At 40.7% G+C, this 21,798-nt stretch overlaps 1 protein-coding gene across 12 annotated transcripts in view; it reads right to left on the bottom strand.

Moving 5' to 3' along the window:
- KALRN (kalirin RhoGEF kinase) overlaps positions 1 to 21,798 on the bottom strand; it is a 532,514-nt gene that overhangs the window by 257,061 nt on the left and 253,655 nt on the right. For all 12 annotated transcript variants that reach the window (XM_087734558.1, XM_087734567.1, XM_087734559.1 and 9 more), the window contains one exon: positions 18,170 to 18,400. In XM_087734558.1, the coding sequence (XP_087590684.1) occupies positions 18,170 to 18,400 (231 nt within the window). The remainder of the gene's footprint in view (positions 1 to 18,169; positions 18,401 to 21,798) is intronic.

Here is a 21,798-nt window from a genome sequence, read left to right as displayed (position 1 = left end):
AGATACTTTACATCCAAAGTTTATTGTAAATGTTTTGTTACACTGCACAGCAACAAAATCCAATCTTTTCTGTCAAAGCCCTTCAAAATTGTACAAGCCTAGTTAGTAGCACTTACTGGCTGAACTAGAATTTGCAGATACAAGACAGAGAAGCTCTTGACAAAAGATAAATAATTCATTTTCTTACAACAGAGGACCTAGAAGCTACCCATCATATATCCATTTATGAGCAACACAATTCAGAGTAGGTGTGCTCTCAGAATACCCACAAACTCCCTTCCTGGGAGGTAAAAGGAAAGGGCCTCTAAGCAATAACGAGTGCACATTTGCCAGGGATACCACTGAATCCCTGGGTGGAGGCAGTAGCCAGTGTGGGATTGTCAGCTTCTATCCATTGGAATTACATCTGCTCCCGGATAACGTTGTTCAGTGCAGGCTGGCATGGGCAGCCCAACCCCTGGCCTGCTACCAGGCCCTCCAGGAGAATTCGGTGTCAGCAACAGCACCAGGGAAGACAGAACAAACACTGAGAATCAGAAGAAAAACAAAACAAAACAATCCCCCAAAACCCACAACAACTCAAGCAGACTTAATAAATCCTAATCCTCTTTAATGAATAAAACGCACACCAAGTCTGATTTAAATTAAAATATAGTTTCTTTGTTGTATTCCAAATCATTGCTGAAAATAGATTTCTTGTCCCTCCTATCCCTGGCCCTGTCACAGCAGGGTAATGTCAAGTAAAGGTCTAGCTGAGAAAACACACCAAAATACAAAGGAACTTATCCTCTGGCTTTTCCTGCTATTATTAATGGTTTATAATAGAACCCAAAACAAAACTCAGCCATTCTCATTTGTGGTTTTTACCTCCTAATAAAAACTGAGCTCCCTTTTTCCACTTCTTTTTTCATTATAATTTTAAGTAGGTGGCACAGTAAAGTATTTTAAAAAAAAGTTTTTTGAAGAAGGGAATCGCACCTCATGTTTAAACCAGAAACATCATCTTTGGCTCCCATGACATTATTTTTAAATTCAGAGACATCTATATCTGACTCTCAAACTCATAGTTTGTTCCCTCTAAAATCCACAGCAAAGTTTGTAAACATGGATCAAAGACCCCGTGTTTACTAAAGTTAATAGGCAGGGGCTAGTTATGCATCCAGCAGAATCTGAGCCTCCGGACACGTGCGCGAACACCATGTTCTGTTTCCCATTTAGCAACTTCTGAACACATGTAGTTCATACAACAGCATGCTACAAGCTGTATAGGTTAACGCAGATAAGTGCACTCCTAACGTACAGGTAGCTCTGCTAATGCAGTTCAGTAGCAGCGGAAGGGAAGTGCCTTACTCTGTTCACTCTCTTTGGTTAAGCATGTCAAATTATGCAAGAGTTTTAAGAAATAAGCAAAAAGCAACAAGGACTTCACATCAAAAGTAGACTGGAATTTGAATGATTTGGTTTAATGCGCAGCACTGCAGTTCAGCAAATGACTCAAGGTCCCTGCCTCCATTCTCATTTCTAAAATGACATTAACCACACTTAGAGTCAAAACAAGCAAGGCTGACAAGGAAAGTGTCTGGAGTAAAAGCTCCCTTTTACTTCAAGTTTTTGCAGCCTCTAGCAATATGTGGCTCCAAATTTGGTTGGGGATTCTAGGAACCTTTTCCAATACAGGAAGATACTGAAATATCATAAATAGTAAACAACATCATGGCAGCTCTACAAAAGTCAGCAGGCAATCCAGTGAAAGGCAGGGCTTTGAAATCAGGTGTAAGCTGCTCCAAATTCACTGTAGTATAAATGCCCAATTGGTGTGCATATAGCTATAAATCCTGAAATACCATAGCTTGACCTGTCTGTGTGGCGATGACATTGTCAGAAAATAATATAGCCAGCCAACCAAGTTCTTCTGTACGTAATTCAGCTCAGACAGTCAGTCATAAGAGTCATTTCTTTCAAATTGGCTTGAGACCTAATCAGTATATCCTACTATGGCCAACCAAGCAATCTGAGGTTTTGTGGGTTTTTTTTGTTGGTTTTTGTTTGTTTGTTTTTTGTTTTTAAAGAAGAGGTGGAATCGAATGAACAGAGCTACACTCATTAACACAGTCTGAGGACTGGACAAGAAAGATGAATTCTGATACTTCTTCAATCCTTTCTGAAGGAAGATCTCTTTTAAAATGCTCCAACAGACAACCTTCCCTGAAGTCAGTCAAAAGTTTGCCACCTCCATTTTGCCTTTCCTTTTCACCACAACTCTTCCATGTGGTATGTATGTAATCAGCTGTGCCTGGGTCTCTTTCAAAAGCCAGAGAACTAATGCAGCTGCTATTAAGTATGATTTTTTAATCACTCCCTGCTTTTCCCCTCTAATGGTAGTTATTCCAAATACCACCACATAATTAAAGAGGTCTTTTCAAAAAGAAAAAAACACACAGTCCCTTTTACCCTTGGAGGGAAAAGCAACCTTATGGACCTGTCAGTAGTTTGCTGCACAGTGCAACTAAATTAACGAGGAGAATTAAATGCAGAGCCAATTATAACATTTAAAAAACTTCCTTTATTCCCTTGTCTACATTCAACCAAAAAAAAGAAGTCCCCATGAAATCAGATTGTAGGTGGTTTTATGAGCTTCCTGGACATTATGTGAAAGTTTCACCTCTGCACAATTTCTCATTTTAACAACAAAAACCTGACCTCTGTAGTTAAGAAACCCACTAGTTTGCCAAAAGCAGAACATTCATGTTCTGTTCTTTGCAGCAGGGACAGCCTGGCAAAGCACAGCTGATACTAGCGAACACATCTGAGTAAATTATACAACTACTGAGACACGTGGGTCCACCAATTTAGAAGAGTGTCAGAAAAGTCCTCAATATGCAAAAATATACGCACATAGTCTTCTTCAGACTCCTCACTGCTTCTAGCACCCACATATATCCTACAAGCCCATCTGGAACCAGGACTGTAGGAGTGTGTCCAGACAAGACAGTCGCTGCAGCAGGATCCTTGTTCATCAACAGCTTCTGCAGTGGAAATCACTACAGAATAACAACTCCCCCTGGCTACCTCCTTCTTAGCAGCTTCTGTTGCAAAAGTATTCAAAAACAGTTAGTTGTGAAAGGCCTCTAAAGTTACCAGTATGACTAAATGAAGACATCCTAAATATCTCCCGTGGCAATGGCCTGAGCACCAAGAAGACTGTTCTCAACTTTTCTAGCAGAGTCTCAGAAGTTTATGGTGACTTGCTGGTTCAGGCCTTAGCTTGCAGTGTCATTGCTTTTCCATTCCACACCCCCCTCCAAGAGCTTTCACATTACTGTAGACCTACAGACCTGTACAATAGCCACAAATACCCTTGCCTGCTCCCAGATATGCCACCCTCCCATGGGCAACATGGCTGCTTACTTCATGTGATGATGAGGTGTGCACGGTCTCCCACACAGCTGCTCCAACTTAACTCCTTACCTTCTCATGGGCTTATATGGCAAAAATAACCTCATGTCTGCTTTCCGCAGACAGCTATTATGTACCTGTACAGTTCTTCACATCTATAAACATATTGCGATGCTTTAAAACTGACATGCATTTGGAGAAGAGTGAGAGCATGATGTGTTCTGGCCCCAACCACCTTCACGTAAAGAAAAGAGCTGATCCCAGCCATAGTGATTAGGGAGATGCAGGGTTCAGTCATGCCTCCTGGGAATAGCACGTTCAATTCAGGGCTCTCGCAGAGTTGGCTGGGTGTAGGCTGTGCATTTTGAGAGCAGTACTTGTCCATTTCCTCTGGGCGTTGGCCGAGGTCACGCAGCCCCAACCTGCTCCTTCACTAAACGCTGTCATCTAGGATACAAGCTCCCCAAAAGGGAGTGGGAATACAAATGCCTCTCTCACCCTGAGAAAGAGCTTCTTTCAACTTAACGTTGCTTTCTTTTGGTAAAGTTCCCATTCATCAAATGTATCTCACTTGTCTTTCGTTTTCTTGATTAAATGTTTTACTTGATAAAATTTGGCAACTGCCTCTCTAAAAACATTCCAAATAAGAGAACAATAGACAGACAAAAGAAGAACTAATGTTTCTTCCTTAATGCCTGGATTGTTACTAGTGTTCCCAGATTATTGTTTTTAAGGAAAGAGAAAAAAAAAAATCTTCTGGTTAAAAAAATCTGTTGTATTCTTTAAATGCTGAACTTCTTTTAGAGCAAGTTTCAAAGCTGTGTGTGGGTGGAGAAGGTATAAATAACCACATTTGTGCATGTTCCCTCTGTACAAGACACAGAAAATGTGCTCTGCATCAGCACAGAAAGATGCTGCTGTGCTCTGCATGAGCCTTCTCAAGGCTGGCAGGTAGATTATTTCTTTTGCAGTTATGCTGCTGCTCTTGCTGTTTGTGAGTCTTTTCTCCAAAAGTCAGAAATCATGCCTGGCACTTAGCTGTAGTATGCTGAATTAGCAATACAACTAATCAGACCTGTCAGCCTCTTATCAATGGTAATATTCAGAAATACAGAAATATTTTCTTACCGAGGGCACATAGAAGATTTTGATTGTTGCTGTCCACAGCACTAGTTAGAACAGTGATTTTGCTCCTTCTGAGGCTTTCCTTTTGCTCCTTCTGAGTCTCCACTTCTTGTCCCATGTTTGTCCTTTCAGATCAGTCTTACAGGGCACAACTGCTGGGTCAGTCAGGGATGGGGCCAGCTCTAGTCTTAGATCTGTCTCACCCCCATCTGGGCTGTTTTGTTGGACATAATCAGAGTTTTCTGAATGAATATGCCAGGTGTCTCACAGCTCAAGTGGATGGGAAGAACATTGTCCCAGGCAGCATGGGCATTGAAGCAAAGGCAACCTGAAAAAGCTCTTGATTTTTTGTTCAAGCAAACCTCCCTTTCATTTTCCACTATGGTTGTTCCCACCACTTCAGCTTATGCTCTGGAGCTCCCAGGAAGAGAAATACCTGAGTACGCTCAACGTCTGGCCCAGCTTCTTCCTCATGTGCACTGAAGTAGGGGATATCTACAGCTCTTAAGCACCAAACAATATCCTAATTATTAGAAAGCTCTTGTATGCTGAGTTAACAGTTCTCAGACCATACCGTGACCATGTGTACTAGCGGCTTTTTTAATTCCTCAAATAATTATTTAGCATCTTGTGTTTCCTCCTACCTCTAATAACTCTGTTTTGCTTCTCTGGCATCAGACCGTCAGAAAACCAGCATTTGCAGAGCTGATAGTAAGTAGAGACACCTGCAGGAACCAGCTTGTTTTGACTGCTGATTGGAAGCTCTGATTTAGACTTCCAAGGTGTTGACCTCCAAGTTGTTGCTACTAATGACAGCTATCATCACAGCTAATTTTCATGTTTGTGAACACAGCATCACAGTGATTTTCATGTTTGTGAGGAAAAACATTCTGATCCTTAAGAGAAATTTGTGCGTTTGGAAGTGTGGCCCTTTGTGGCTTGTGAAGTATTTTCCTTGCATATGTTTGCTTTGTTTTTTTCTCAGTGGGACTGTCCAAAATGTAAAAGGTCCCCAAGAAATACAGCAAGTACACAGGAGGGAAAAAAAAGGAGCTACATGAACTCTTTAGAAAAGTACATTATCCTCAAGTATGTAAACAGAGCAATTGGTTTTGACTCTGCCAGTAACAGATGTGCCTATGGGCTGCAAGAGAGGAAACAAAACAAAACTAATAGAGAGTAGATAAAGATTCAGAAAGAAAAACGACTGTTCTTTACAGTTCCAACCCTGATCTGCTTTATGGCCCCCTTCAGTGCCTCGGTTTCCCTGCCTGTAAAACAAAGAAAGAAATCCACTGACAGATAAATGTCAGACTAAGATAATGATATAATTACTGCTTTAATTACCATTAAACGTTCAGTGGTAGCCACTAAACACTCAGGGGAAAAAACAAAAAAAAACCCCAAATAAACCCTGAACACATTTACTACGTGTTTGTTCAGCTCCAGCTGTAACCAGAGCATAGCTGTGGAAGTGTATGCAGAAGTATAATAGTATAATGGTAAGTCGGGTAGGCACCTATCTTGCGAAATACACTCCTCATCTACTCAGTGGGAAAAAAGCAACCTACGTGGCTGGCTACTAATTTCAGTGCTCTGGGTCACTGTCTGGAACTGTACTAACCTGAGACTACTCTCCTAATTTAGACATGAATTAAGACAGTACCATCTACATTTTGATAGTATCAGCCCACCTAAACTGCTACTAGTTTAAACAAGATGTTTAAAGGCAACTAACGATTAGAAAGCACTGATAAAGCGAGGATGAGCTTTACAACAGAATAGTTTTTAATGCAAGCACTATGCTCCAGGCCCCATATAGGCACTCCCCACTGTGCTTGAGTTGTCTGCTTCACTACAGAGAAAACTGCTGATTGACCAGGATATTAAGTAAAGCACAGCTTTAGGTTACTGTTGGGAGCAAACGATTTAATCATCTTGGTTTAACAAGGCTTATAATCACAGCACACAGCAAAGACAGGTTTAGTAAGAGAACAAATCCCAACTGGGACAAATGAGTCTTGGTACATAGTGTCATCCCAGTAACAGAAAAACTCACCGGGATGGTACAATGCTGCCAGGGTCAGAGCCCCTTGGGGCTGAGCATCATGCCAATACGTAGGAAAACACAACCTTTCCCCCATGGGGCTCTGACCTGATTTGAGACTAGAGGCAAAACATGGAAGTCCGAACCACGTGGGGAAGAAGTAGGAGAACAAGAATGAAAGAAGTGCCCTGAATGCCAGTAGTGGCTATTCTCCATCAGGGACTTTTCTAGGATCTCTTCTTTATCTTTTAAATAAATAGCCTGATGTCTGAAACATTTTATTTCGCAGTTTAAGATACTCTATGTGTCAGGCTGTGCGCAGGGAGAAAGGAATGCAGCGCAAGGCTATGTTTGACCTCCTGGCAGGGCTCCTCTGCCACTGGGACCTGCCCAGGGATTCAGACCTGCACCACAGTATTTCTCCTGCCGTAGGGCCACTGCAGCATCTCTTCTGCTTGCACTGCTTGTCTGTCAATCACTGCTCAGGCAAACCAGCTGCGCTTGACACATGGTGTCCCAGGGCAGAGAAGTCACAGCTCAGTACTGCAAATAAGTGGGGAAAGGGCTGAGTTGCTGTGGCGTGTGAGTAGCTTTGCGTGTAGCGCACAGACCCCATGCTGAGCTAGGCACTCAGTATGCAAGACACAGCAGAGCTGAAATAAAAAGCCCAAGACATTTGCATCACTGTGTAATCTACACATAACTGTATAGCTGATTTCTTCTACGTGTCACAGCAGAAATGGATCCTGCAAGGATTCTGAACGGTGAAAGGCCAATGACCTTACAGATTCACCAAAAGAGGCCATGGATAATGGCAATGAGAAGCTGTTTGTGGGGAGGCAAACAAATGGATGCTGAGCCCTGACTCCCCTGGCAGACTGAGAGAGACAATACAATAATAAACTAGAATGTCTGTGCAAGCAGGACCAGACTTATGAAAAGCCCCTTCAGCAGGGAACAACCTTGAGCTGTTCAAGAGAGAAGAGGAGCCACCTAAAAGACTCCAGGAGTAAGAGTCACAGGCAGTGAGGGGCAGAAGTGGTTGGGGACTTCCCCTATGAGCACCTTTTTAATGAAAAGTTCCGTTTCCCCCAAACTGAAGTTTTCTGTGAAAAACTGCTTGCTTGCTTATGTTTTTCTCCTAGCTTCGTGGCTCCCAGAATATGTCATCTCCTCATCCTGATCCTCCTTCTCTTCTGGTTTCCTGACTCCTCATGCACTTTGAAAACTCGAGTAGGTAAGGAAGCAGAAACAATACCCCAAAATATATTTTGACTGTTTAAAGTTACTTTTTGCTGGAGGGAGAAGGAAATTTAAAAAAAAAATAAAAAAAGTTTAATTCTATGGTTCCCTCCCCCCCAACTTTTCCTCCTTATTTGGGAAGGAAGTGTCTCAAGGTCAGAATGTTTTGTATGTTGCTGAAGACAAAAATAAAAGTAATTTTCTCCATCCCTCAACACGTCACATCCAAAAAAATCCAAAAGGCACAAAAGAAACAAGTAAAGAACTATCAAAACAAAGGGAGGAGAAAGGTAAAAGACCAATGGACAGGCTTGAAATATGTTTGTTTTGCATGTTTTTACATTTGAAGGACATTTTTGTTAAAAGGGAACCATAGCATAACATAAAAGAAAGTTTATAGCTGTAATAGTATACAGGAGTTTGAGCCAACCAGCTCTGTCTAAATATGCCTGAAGGGTCACCCCCGCCTAGGCAATAGCTTCCACAACTACAATCCAAAGATTACAACTTCAAAAACAAGCAAGAAGCTTTGTGTAAGAGTTCCCTATGAGCAATATGAAACAAAAGAAGTTGCTTAAAAGTCTCCTGTGAGCTAAAACACGGTGTTTAGTCCTAAATAGCGCACGACCTCTCTTCCAAGGACAGAAATACCAGAACTCTTCAGTCAAGTTGGTTAGGTAGGGCAGCTACCAGAACAAGGCATAGCCAACAGGAGATGCTAACAGAGCAAAGAGCTGCTGCAGACCACATCCGTATGGAGCAGAGCTAGTAAAAGTAGTTTGTGGCACGGAGTAAGGTAGAGCTGCTAGAAGGAGGAGCAAGAGCTAGTGGGAATGACTAGCGTGGAGAGGAGCTGCTAGCAGAAACAGGTCATGGTCCCAGATCAGCTCAACCTAAATTGGGCGTTGCTACCCAGCCAGACATAATAATCTCAAAGCACGAGTACAATTCATTACCAGAGGGGGAAAGTAACCAGCTGGCTGAACAGCTGCTCTGTGGAGAAAAACACAGTGAAATTGTTATAGTTATACTTTAGGAACTAGCTATCATTACCCTCTGTTGTCTGGCTACGTTTTTTCTCACTTTAATGAAAATACCTTTTGTTGGCCATCAGTCAAAAGCAATATGAAAGAGGATTGATCACTCTGAGTGACAGGTAGGATCATGAAAAAGCTGGGAGGCCATGTGAGCAGATAATAGGGAGGAAAGATCAAGGGAAACAAATGGAGTAGAAAAGAATGACTATTTTGGACTCCTAAACCAACGCCTAAAATGGCATACTTATTTCTTAGCATAACAGACCCTTATTTCTTTTTTAGGTAGTCCCAAGAAATCCTATAAGACCTTTTCATGAGGGGTAAAACTGGAGTAGCAATGACTTTGAGGGTTTAGAGCAGGGATTTGTGAATCAGACATCTTGACATGAAGAGTTCTAGTCATGAAGCTTTCAGTGACCTTTGGCGACTTGCTCAGCATCAACCTTTCAGAAAACCCATAATCCTGAGATGAAAGAAACCACAATAAGCAAGAAGTACTACTGTTATTGTTACTTCTTAAAGTTACAGGAAAGAAAGCCTTCTGGCATTCCAGCCTACATTTATTCAAAGACCTTATTTTTCTCCATGTCCTTGGTGATAATTACTCATTCTAGCAACTGCTTTCAAAAAATATACATATTTCTAGAGAAAACTCTACTTCATTTCTCTTCTTTCACAACTGCAGCCCTACTATTTTTGTAGGCCTAATCAGTAACAGACAAGCCTGATTCTTTCTCCTCCTTTTCCACGACAATGAGAGCCAACGATGCCTTTCAGAAACAATAAACTACACATCATATTTTCAGGGATGCTGACATGCAAACAATCCTGGGATAGAAATAGAGAATGAGGGTATGCTATATAAGGAGGATGATTCTGCTTAAGCATAACAGCAAATTTTAGCAGTTTGCCTAGGACTGACTTCCTTGCAATTTGCTGCAAAGCAAATCCTGGATCAGAAAGGCACTGAGTGGCCTGGCATGATGGCTAGAGGTGCTCCACACCACACAGGGCTGGGCTCTTGCATCCTAATACATCTGACCCAATATTAGGTAGTAAACCAAAGGTCTTGTCTGAAGAGCCTACCTTATCATTATTTCCCCAACAGTCAACAGTAAGAGAGGGAAGTATCCAGGGTACAATTCAGATCTTAGACAGACTGAGTCATTCTCTGAAGATGCCAGTGTCTCTCCGTTGACTATAAAAGGAGACTAAGCATTAGGCTCCTGACTTGTATGATTCAGTTACCTCCTGAAGAGAGGCAGAATAAATCCAGACCATGGATAGTTACATCTATCTACAGAGAATTAACTGTATCTTTATATCACCCTCTCCATTTCATCATTCTATGAATTATTTCCTCTTCATCCACTATAAGGTAGATCCAAAACGTCAAAGAGTCAGTAGGATTTCAGAGGGTTTTCAGAAGGCTTTCTTAGAGTTTCCTAAGCTCTCAGTAAGAATCCAAACATTTGCAGTTCAGGAAATAGCAAAACAGACCATCTGAAAGGACTAGGTCTTGAAGGACAGACAGTACTCTAAACAAGAAAAACACTTTTTGGGGCACAAAGGATTTTTTTTTTTTCTTCAGTTCCTCTTCTCACTTCAGTAGGTTCAGAGATCAAGCTGGCTAGTTCAGATTTCTTCAGATCCTATTTCCCAAGACAGCTGTAGAGCTCATCAAAGTGTTCTCGCACTGCTTGTACATCAATGCTAAGTAAACTTCAGTTGGTAACTGAAGCTGGCCCCTGAAGTTTGATATCCCTAGCACTACTGCTCTGCGTGTAAATTAAAAAGTGATCATTATTATTTTTTAATCAGTGACTCTTTAAAAGCACAAAGAATAATTGTCGTCTTGGCTTAATAACTATATAGAGGAAGAAAGACACAAAGGTTGTTTCCAGATAATTTCAAGTTACACTTTAAATCAAATTATGAAGAGGATAGAGTGTTGTTAATCAGTAACCCTTAAGGAATTCCCAGAATAAATATCAACCAATGAAAATGTAATCGCTTAAACCTGTAGTTCTTTGTGAAGAGTTTTGGCACAAAACCCACAAGATAATACTGATCTACATTTAAAGAGCATTGCCAGAAGTTTAGAATAGAGCTTCCTCTCTCTCACGTGAGTTTGAAGTATTTAAAGCAATTAAATTCTTAGGCTGATAGCCTCAGAGATCTCTGAGGTGTTCTTATACCATACACTGATCACTGTTTACAGGGTGCAAACGTGACTGCCTGGACAGAAACACAGAGCCTAGCTCTATACCAACAGCCATTGTCTGAACATGCTCAAACATCAAAGTGCCACGTATTTGCTTTCCTCACTTGAGAAGCTATGCTGTGGCCCTTCAAAGGGCAGATTTCTATGCCAGAGTCACTGGTAAAGGGGAAAAATGCATGTTATTTCTTTCAGCTGTGTTCTTTTTCCAAGAACCCTGTCCTGTTTGGTTTGGACAACCCTAAGCACACTCTCCATAAATGCTCCATGTCTTTGCAAGCTAAAGGAACTAGAGAAACATCCATATGAAATCACTAGATACTGAAGAAATATGTGGGCAATACTCTCCTTCCTAGCACGGCTGCCTTGTGTGGCAAATCCAACACAATCTGGTTATTGAGTAATAGGGACTGTATAGCCATGCAGGGTGCTCTTATTCTACTACTCTCTCTGCTGCCACCAGAGCTGAGAGATACATATATAGCCAGCAGAAATCATCTGAAACTCCTACATAATCCTATGCTACTGTGGGTTCAAATTAAGGAATGACAGTCCTTTTTTAACAGTTCAAAATAAGCAACTAAGTCACTCAGCAACCCTTGTGTTATTTAAATGTCCATGTCATTATTAATTCATTTTGTAATATCTGTAGGATACTAATCAGCCCAAATATACCACCACTCTACTTTCAAATCAGTGTCAGTGTTGGTTACTTGTTAGTCCTCTTCAGAAGATGAGTGGGGCCACAAATCTCTTCATTGCCTAGACTTGCACTCTAATTGCCTGAAAATGTGCCAGTTCCTGTGGCAGGAACAAAAGGAATGGAATGAAAATTGCTCTAAAGAAGCAGTTGCCAAGATGTTTTATTGCATGGTCTGTGACGAAGAGTGGAAACAAACAAACAAAAAATCCTTTTACTACAAACGTACCATCCTTACTGCATGAATAATAAAGAAGACAAGTACTAAATAAGAGGCTGTTACGGACATAACATGGGTTTGGAAACACGTGCACATCTTATTAAGTTAGTCCTTTAGAGCTATGTAGGTAAAAGTTGTATGGTCAATAAGAAAAAAGTGGTATGACCAATCAGAATTGTGTGGAGAGATATTTATATCAGATAATAAACCAGGTGTGGACACTCTGGCCTCAACAATTGCTGGAAGGATGGGGTTAGTGAAAACAGAGGTATTTACCTCTCAGTCACGGATAACAAAACGTTGTTTTCTCTCCTGTTACATCCCATTAGAAGAAGGTTGCCAAGTAGTTTCACCAGTACTGACTCCTGAGTTCCTTTTTCATTAATTTTTGGGGACAATACAACCATAGTTAGTACCTCTACTCACTATCAAGTAATACTTCAACCTTATGGCTAGTAAGGTTACATATACCTTCTAAGCTCAGAGGAAGTACAGCAGTAATACTTTGAGAATGTAAACATATAAGTGACAAACATTAAATGCATCTCATTACTTGATAAATTTACCAAAAGGGCTCTGAAAATTCTCTAGGATGCTTTGAATTGTAATGTTTTAATTACTGATCTGTCAGTGGTAGCTATTTACAGGCTAAATCTGCTCAGATGGTGCACAGAGCATGTGATGTATTTTTGCACGGTGCTGTGGCTGAAGTCATATGGTAGTAAATATAATCTTGACTTGATTATCATGTTCTTTTTTTCTTAGCAATTTTTTACAAATAAATCTCTTGTTTTACAAGACCCACTGAAGGTATTATTGTAAACAAAGCATTAAAGGAGTTATATAGTCTGATTTCTTCTGTCTTTAAAACAAACTATGACAAGTTGGAAAACTACAGAATTTTGGAGAACTCTTCATTGCCTTGAAGTGATCAAACCAACTACGTGTATGTGTTCGTGGCAGGGGATGTATGGACCTAATCCTCTAAAATCTTGTGTGAGAGCTACATGAATCATGCACTGCCTCTAATATCCTAGCATTCTTCTGCAAATAGACTACATAGATCACATGCATCACCTAAAGTGTTCAGCATTCTCAGATAGTGTATGGAGACAGATAGATGTTGGCAAGACATTTTTCCATAAAAGTGATGGCAGGATCATGCCCTGATCTGTTTTCTTGGCCAGTAAAAGCCAGACACATTACAAGTTAATGCTTGGTTATGAAGAGAGACAGCCTTTCCTCTGCAATACTTTGCAGTCTCCCACAACGATGGCAGCTGGTAAATGTAATGATATCAGTATGGCCACATGGCCTTTTTATCCATAACCAGAGGCAGATAACCACACAAGGAAACCAAAGCTATACCCATTAATGTATCTGGGCATGAAGCCAAGAGAATGCAGATCCACAAATTTACAGAAATCCAGGTGACCCTGACACTAGTCTAGCTTGACCTTTTCAATAACCAAGAGGATTTGAGACATCAGTACAGCTGGTATAGCAACAGTCCTAGCTTTCTTAATATGTGCCTACCCTCTTGCCAGTAAGCGTTTGTTAGTGTCATCTTGCTGTTTACCACTGGTCTTCACCTGGCATGATGGGACTGTTCCATTTTGCCATGCAGAGCCACCCCAGCCAACTCAAGGCTTTGTACATAGCTAAGAAACTCCACCGGCACACACAGTACCTATACATCCACCTATTTTCCAGCTCTTGCTTTACAGGCAACCATCACAACCGAAGTGAAGGAAGAAGGAAGCAGCACCAGCAGTGACCCTGAGAGAATCACATGAATCTGTGGAGAAAAAGACTGCATGTGTCAGGCTAAGCGTTGGTGTGTATGTCTGGAAATGATGGAAAGACTGAGAATTTCTGTGAGAAGGAATGAAGCCTGCAGAATAAGAGTAGCAGTTTGACTATTTTGCCACAAAAGTTCTTTAAAATACCAAGTTCAAGACTTGCACAAACCATTTCAATAATACGTCTGATGGGTCTCCATTTTCCTTCTACTTTAATAGGTATGCTTCAGGCTTTACAGCTTCACTTGAATGAGTTTATGAAGTGAGAGAATTCAGACAAAATTCTTGCCCATATGAAACAAAGGGGATGGGGGAGACAACAGGGTGAAGAACAGCGTTATAAACTCACTTCAGCTATTTCTAAGGCTACTTGGTAACATCTGCTCATGGTACAACCCTTATGCTACCCTTGCTGTTTCACAGCGTTGCTGTTCACAGGAGCAAAGGGAACATATTAAAGTGGAGAGATGCATACAGAGGCAGACAGGGTAAATCGGGATCTAACAGTGGAAAGCAGTGGAAATTGGAGACAACATGAGAACAATTTCAAATCTCAACAGAAATGGAAATGGTGTTAATTTCCTGGTAAATAGTCTGCAGAAGGGGAAGACCCAGAGCAGGGAGGGGCAAAAAGGAAAAGCTACCAAAAATGGGCTGAAGCATCTGCAGCAATTACAGAATATCAGCATTAATGTCAAAGGGATTTTTTTCCTCCCTTGCAGGACAGAATCTCAGCACCTCCTCCCACAGCTGTGTTCTAAAAGGATCAAACAGCGCAGCTCTTCCCAATCTGAAATGATAGAGAACTTCTAAAAAACAACTGAAGCAATGAAGTATTTTACACACTTGACAACCCAACATTCCTATAATGATCGCAAATACTCTTGGTGTTAAAAGAGTTCCTTGTCAGTTCCTGCCTGCGTAGAGCCTCGTAACAGCTCACAAATTGTCTTATCTGCTATCCCTTTTGTGCGAATGGTGCTCCATTTCCTGTGAAGGCTGCAAATGCGGTTTCACGCCATTTATTTTCTTTCCTTCTTTAAAATGCTATGTATTCATAACTCATTGTCCTTAGCACACCATTATTTACCTTGTTTCACATGTGCAAATTGATGTAATTGTATTAATACCTAGATGTAATAGCAAATAATCTTGTAAAATGTCTGATGGTGTAAGGTAGTGGTTACTTCTAATGACATTTTATAGCATAACATTTCTTACATTAATATTGTAAGATTATTAATATCCACAGTGTTTATTTAAACTTTTTTTTTTCTACAGCACAACTTGTATTTTGGTTATGACATGACTGTAAGGGTGCCTGACTTTCTATCTCAGAATAAAAATCACTTTTATTTCTTTTAATCCATCATTTTGAATGTTTTCAGGTTTTGTGCAGTTCAAACTGAAATCTAGCTAGAATCAAAAGGATTTCCTTGACAGTGGGAAACTATCTGAGAACATAGCCCTGACCTGCCAGTAATGCATACAGCGTGTGCTCTGGTCTTGCAAATGGTGCAGAATACACCAGGAATGATACGAACGAGCCTTGTTTAACACAGCTTAACCCTTAAATCCAGTTCAACAGGCACACACTTGGCCTACATAAAGCCTTCATCCAGCTAACCTGTTTTGCAAGACCTCCCTATGAACGTTTGATATTGCATGCCTAAATACTTGATCCCTCTGTCAAGACTAACTAGAGTAGTTAGGTGAGGAATAATTGATCTCTCAAGATTCATAAGAATCTCTTCTTGGAGATGTGTCTTTACCAAAAGCTATTAATGCCGTTAATGGCAGACTGAGAGGATGCAAAATAATCCTAGAGTCTGTATTAAGAACGTGCAACACAACAAAACCTGTCCCTATTCACATCTGTTTTTAAGACAAGATCGATACATAACAGCTGACATGAAGAGAAAGGGATAGATGAACAAGTGAGGGAGTGTAAGTTCTGACATGGAGATCATCTTTCACCAGAATTTTTACTGCACTGGCCAAGAGCTGGAGAGGGTGAGCCACGGGACATCCTGATAGGGAAAACTGCATCTGTGAGAACATGCTTAATTTTGAGGTGGGTGGAAAGGGAAGAGGAGCGTCTTCCTTAGGGAAACTACACTGTATGGTTACTTGTCTAGAAGACAGCAAAGTCTAACAAACTCGGGGCTTTCCTGTCAGGATTTGTTCTCCCACATCTTTTCTTTTTAGAGTTGAACGAGGAAGAACTTAGTTAAAGGTTATTAAATTTTGACAAGGCAACAAATTATTATAGATAAATATTACTTATGATTAGTGACAACGCACAGGTAGACAGCTTCACCTGCCAACTGATGGGCATTTAACAAAATAAGCATAATAGGAATTGCATGACAGATATATAGAAGGTGATTATTTTAAAAAAAAACCCCATCAACATACTCAGATATATTCCTCCTCCTCATGGAATCTACACTTCATATTTCTGTTTAGCTGATAATTTCATTTATGAGTTTCAAAGCATTTATCTTGAATAGTACAGATGTTTAGTGAACAGAATGATTCATCTCTTCCTCTCTACTTTCTAAGTAGGACAAAGAGATGCCTCCAGTAAGTGTGTGCTAGGACAGAAACATGTCTGTCATTAAGCTGTTGCTTCCCAGATAATAAGTACCCATTAAGAGAAAAATTTGGATAGATTGCTGCCAACAGAACTCACACAGAGCGATGCTCTCTAAAGTGATTGTACTCCAGTGACTCTTACTGCTTGTTTCTTTTTCTCTCACCAAAAGTCACAGCATATACAAAAGACCTGTTGCTTTTCAAAACCAGTGACACAGCCTCATTGTCTTGCGTATTTGGGAAGTAAAAGTCTGAATGGGTCACGAATGAACCTCATAAACACTTCTACTGATTTCAGAAGATGTAAGAGAAAGTTTCGGGTTGGAACGATTGAACAAAAGTGTCAATCACTCTAGGGGATGAAGAATCTCTAAGATAATATGGATTCTTATTGACAGTATATACCACAATTGGAAAAAGCATAACAACATCAGAATTTACAACCCTTGATTTTTAAGTTTTTAACCCCAAAATTGTATTAACTTCATATAGTTTGCAAAGAGTATTCTAACTGAATTCCCAGTACATGCTCTATTTAATATATAGCTTATGAATTTCATTACCATGCAGTATGTTTGCTGACACATAATGAAAGTGAAGCTGCTTAAATTAAGCATCTGTTACATTCAAACCCAGTTTTAGTTTTATATATATGGCATGAATATTTTTGTGGTTTTATATGAAAAACTGAGCAGGTAGAAATTCTGGCAAACTTTTGAAGACTGCCAGAGAAATGGTCGTACATATTTGCAAAGGATATCTAGAGCTGCAGTTCTGTCTGTGCTGGTGCACTTCAACTATGGCACTAACAGGACCACAAATTTGCATGTTGAATAAAAGTTGCCTGTCTCCTGTACTTGCTGGTTCATGTCTATTTTGCATGTGACAGCTTTGTCGCTCTGTCTCCCCCTCACTTTTCACTTGGAGGAAGGCAATGACATAAAGAACCCCAGGGACATTAGAATGCTCCATAAACGTGATTAGAGCATTCAGCCTCTTCATTTAAAGCAAGTACCATATTGCTACCAACATCTGCTTCGGGCTGTAATGGGGCCTTCAAACAAACCACACCATCCTGAATGAGCAGAGTCCTGTAACATCTGTTGATTGTGCTCGCATATTTGGCAGCTACAAACATGGCATCTCATACTTACTGTCAGTTATGCAGTTGTGCTGGTATTCAAATCGATTCCTTTGGGAGAGAAAAGTTATTCGCCTAGAGCCTGAGTTCTCAGAGGTAAGCCTGTATTGTGCAAACTGTATTTCTGTGAGGTGGGCTCTGCACGTCTGGGTGTGCAGTTCATTTGAGCCAGCAAACCCATAGCAGAGGTATGTGGACTCCGTAAGTGGTAACGATGCAAAGATTATCTAAACACCACCACTAAAAGGTCTGTATCTGTACTGTTTCCACATAGGAAGGTGAAATACGCCACAGTTCAACTGCTTTTTACACTTGAAATTCTTTTTTCTGTTAAACATCACTTTCTCAAGAACAGTAGAGTACCTACAGCTAATTGCTCACTTGTGCAAAATCAACCACTGAAAATAGTATCACATTCTTGTGGAGAATGGACTGATCAATAAGCAAGGTACTGATTGATGATTTCCAACATGAAACTGAGAGGTACTGGAAGGCGCATTAGGATTTTAGTGTATTTCTAGCATAGATAGAGCTGCGTGTGAAATCTTGGTTATGGCAATATCCTCTAGCTGAGTCACCAAACAATCTTTATGGCTGCAAAGAAAGGACCATTCTTTATCCCCCTTAGTAATGATATTACCTGTTGAACATCCTGCTGGAAAACACAGAGCTGCAGCCTTTGATGTAGCCGGACCTTTCTGTGTTGCCAGATGCTCTCTAGGCGCCGCTGGTGATGCAGGACTTCATGTACCACATCCAACACCTGGTGAACAGCCTTAGAGTAGTTTGCAGTAGCAGTGAGGGATTCAGAATTCCCAGGGCTCAAGGGACGCTGTAGGACATCCAGCAAGGCTTTTCCATCCTGGCTCACCTGAGTGAAGAAAGGTCTACTTCACTGCACTGATACTTAAACATCCAATATCTGACAGAGAACAGTCAAGCTGATTCTTTTTCCCCTGTGTGTTTTCCTTATTTTAGTCAAAAAGGAAGAAAGACCTCGTAACATCTCTTTTTCACTTGTACTTACACATTCAGCACTTGCCTCTGCTTCCTAGTGGGCCTGCTGTGTCACTCAGCAGGAGCACAGACACTGCACTGCTGGGACTGCATACAGAGCGACAGAGATCCCAAGACTACGTTCCGTTCTGACATTTGGGCACTGAAAATTCTTGACATATACTAGTTGATGACAGGTGGCATTTGCAATAGCAGGCCTATTTTTGTGAGGAGGTGGCATCTTAAGAAAACCACAGATGGCAGAGTCATTCATATTCTGTATGATAAGGGAGAGTCCTTTCTTCGTAGGATTACTAAGTATGTATATACGTTGAGAAGTGTGACATTCTGATTCTGTATTTCGTTCAGTGGCAGTGAAAAATAACTTAGTAAAAGATAGTGATTCTTTTCTTACCCAGGAACAGCTCAGAGTGACCTACAGTCTCCATTTTCAATGGGCTACAAAGTTTGTTGGCAAATGCAAAGCCCTCTGCACACGTGCAACCTTTTTTGAGCATATTAAAACACATTTGCAGATGCAGAGGCATTTGGGCATTAAAAAAACCAGAATGCCAGACTTTTTAACGCCAGATTTTTTCCTGGAACGTTCCTGAAGCATTTTCATATTGCAGGGGCAAAATGAAAAATGGAACCATAAAAACCAAACTGCTATTAACAAGTGTGTGCATGCACTGGTTCTCTAAAAATGACTTTTTGAGATATTTTTCAGTTGCAGATTGCAAAGTTAAAATATTTTGTTCAACAGAAATGGTAAATGAGGACACTACTGGAATCCCTCTCCTCTTCCCAGCCCACTTTTCTCTTTTCCCTCTGAAACAAACTACAGTGAAAATAACGAGATTTTCTGAGAAGTGTTTTTATTTCTATGCAATCACAATCACCAACCTTGCTAGAGAATGGCTTAATGAATGTTTTTCATCCAGTTTAAATTTTGAACATTATCAGTCACAGTTAAAACACATCTCAAGGATTTCCAAGTCTCATTTATTTCTGTATTATAAGTTGCTTGTTCAAATGTAGCAAATACCCTTTAATACCCAAACCTGTGTCTTTTGGCAAGCCATGCCACATCCCAGTCTGTTATAGCAGTGTATATCTGGTGCATTTTCAGAGAATTGAAGAGAGCCTTTGAGATTTATACTGGCAAAAGTGGGAGTCAAATGTCATCATATTATGTGACTATTAGGTGGGCTTAGGCAGATCCTTGGAGATTTTTTAAATATTCAGGGCAATTTGGAATTAGATCAGGAAATAACTGGGAAGTCCATAGGGAGTGGCTTTCCATACTCAAATTCAGTTGCTGCTGAAGACCATCTGGAACAATTTGCACATGCTGGAGCCTGCTGGGGTCACAGAGGGAACGATCACACTCGCCAACAGCAGTGGATAGTGGAGATATGAGGGAGGATTTTAGGAGGAAACACTGAGGCACAGGTGTTACCTTGGCAACGTTATGAAGGTGGCAATAGCTGCTAGGCAGGAAGAAGCAGCTTCTAGACAGGGAAGGAGACAAGGTGTACTACAACCTATTTTATCTGTGGGAATATAATCAGCAACAATTTCATCACTGGGAACAAGAAACCAAGGGTATGCACACACTCGGGAGCAGCTTGTTAGACCAGAAACTCACTCTTTGCACTGGTTAAATTCACTGTGTGAATTCACTATGTTCCTGTTGCTGGTATTTAGGTTTACAGTTGGTCTGAATCTGTCCTTGGGTGGTGTTACAATGCTTTCAGTATAGTCCCTGCTGATTTACACAGATAGAAATCACAGCAGAATCAGGACTAACAATAAAGGTTCACAAGTTTACCAGTAAGAGATATGTGATGGCACAGACAGTATGACAGACATGCTTTACTCAGGACAACTTTCCTGGAAACTTTGTGCCATAATATAGACCTATTCACATCTTCACCATCTCCCAACTGCAGGCCCTGCGTGTCAGTTTTTTGCCTCCAAGAGGCATAATCCTGCAATTCTTCCATTTTGAGGGGTCAGATCCTTGGGTGAAATATTCTGTATACTAATCATGACTGATCAAAACACCAGACTAAATTCAGTCGTCTTATAAGAAAGTGGTCTTCCAGAGCTGACTGGTGGGTGAATATGGACAACAAAGCCTTTACAATAAAAAGTCTCAGTGGCAGGAGCAATGCAGAACAAAAAGATTGTTTCAAAGGCAACAGTTTATATGCCCCTGCTTCATCCGAAGCTGAGACAGGACAATGTTCTCCCAGATCTGTGGTATAAGGTAAAGAGTAAATACACTTCTGCATTCTCCCTTACTCCTTTTTCTTCTATAGGATTTAGGCTGTTATCTATTGCATGATGATTTGTTCCTGTTGTCTGTCTAAAAAGCCTCAGAGATTACAAGTTATGATTCTTCCCTGATGGGGGCACAGACTTGCAGTTACTCTCTGCACAGCCAGAGAGAAATGCCAGACTTCAAGTGCTTGTGTTGTGCTGCTAATAATCATTAACACAAATCAGAGGCTATTAGAAGTGTTCTCCTGCTCTCTGATTTACATGCCTGTCTGGTCATGCTGGAGTAAACATATGGCAAGCACTACAGTGACAATCAGGTAACCAGTGGTACTCAGTATTTGCAAGGATTACATACGTATTCCAGGATTTCATATCTTCTGCAGCTCTGAAGTTCTTTGGCTTAAAAAGTTTCTTTTCTGAATGTATTTTTGTTGTGAATATTACTTCATTCTCAATCAATGGGCACACAAGGTTTGTGCTCTCAAAGTTCACCAATGAACAGATTTCAGAAAGGAAGGGAACAGCTTCACAAATGGAGAAGCTACCTACTGTGCTCTTTCAGTCATTTCCATGATCTCCTTATAACTGCAAAAATAATCTCTTTTCATGTGAATCTTCTGAATTTTTCAAGGACTGTGCAAGGAGACAAGCATTAACAACCCAGCTTAGTTGCACCACTTCACTTATGTCTCACCTATGATGTATTTTTAAGAAGTATTGCAAACGGCTTAAACTGAATGGACCTGCACCCAGCATGACTTGCAGTCCCTGTAAGCTGTAAGTGCCAGTGCTGCATTTGCCAAGCCAAATTCGACCATTTCTCACTTATTTTGAAAAGTACAGAATTGCTGCTGGACACTCTGGGAAGGTTTAACTCAACACCTGACACAACACACATATACACTCCTGTCATATGGTGATATTCCTGCATTTTGGCTTCATGGTAGGAGAAGGGCTAGGATGGGCAGTATGCAAATGCCTCTG

Source organism: Nipponia nippon, unplaced genomic scaffold, assembly GCF_047370975.1.
Source record: "Nipponia nippon isolate SJK-2023a ecotype South Korea unplaced genomic scaffold, ASM4737097v1 scaffold_5, whole genome shotgun sequence".
In the NCBI taxonomy this organism is placed as follows: Eukaryota; Metazoa; Chordata; class Aves; order Pelecaniformes; family Threskiornithidae; genus Nipponia; species Nipponia nippon.
Note: the sequence above shows the minus strand (reverse complement) of the source record. Positions and strands in the feature narration are given on the sequence as shown.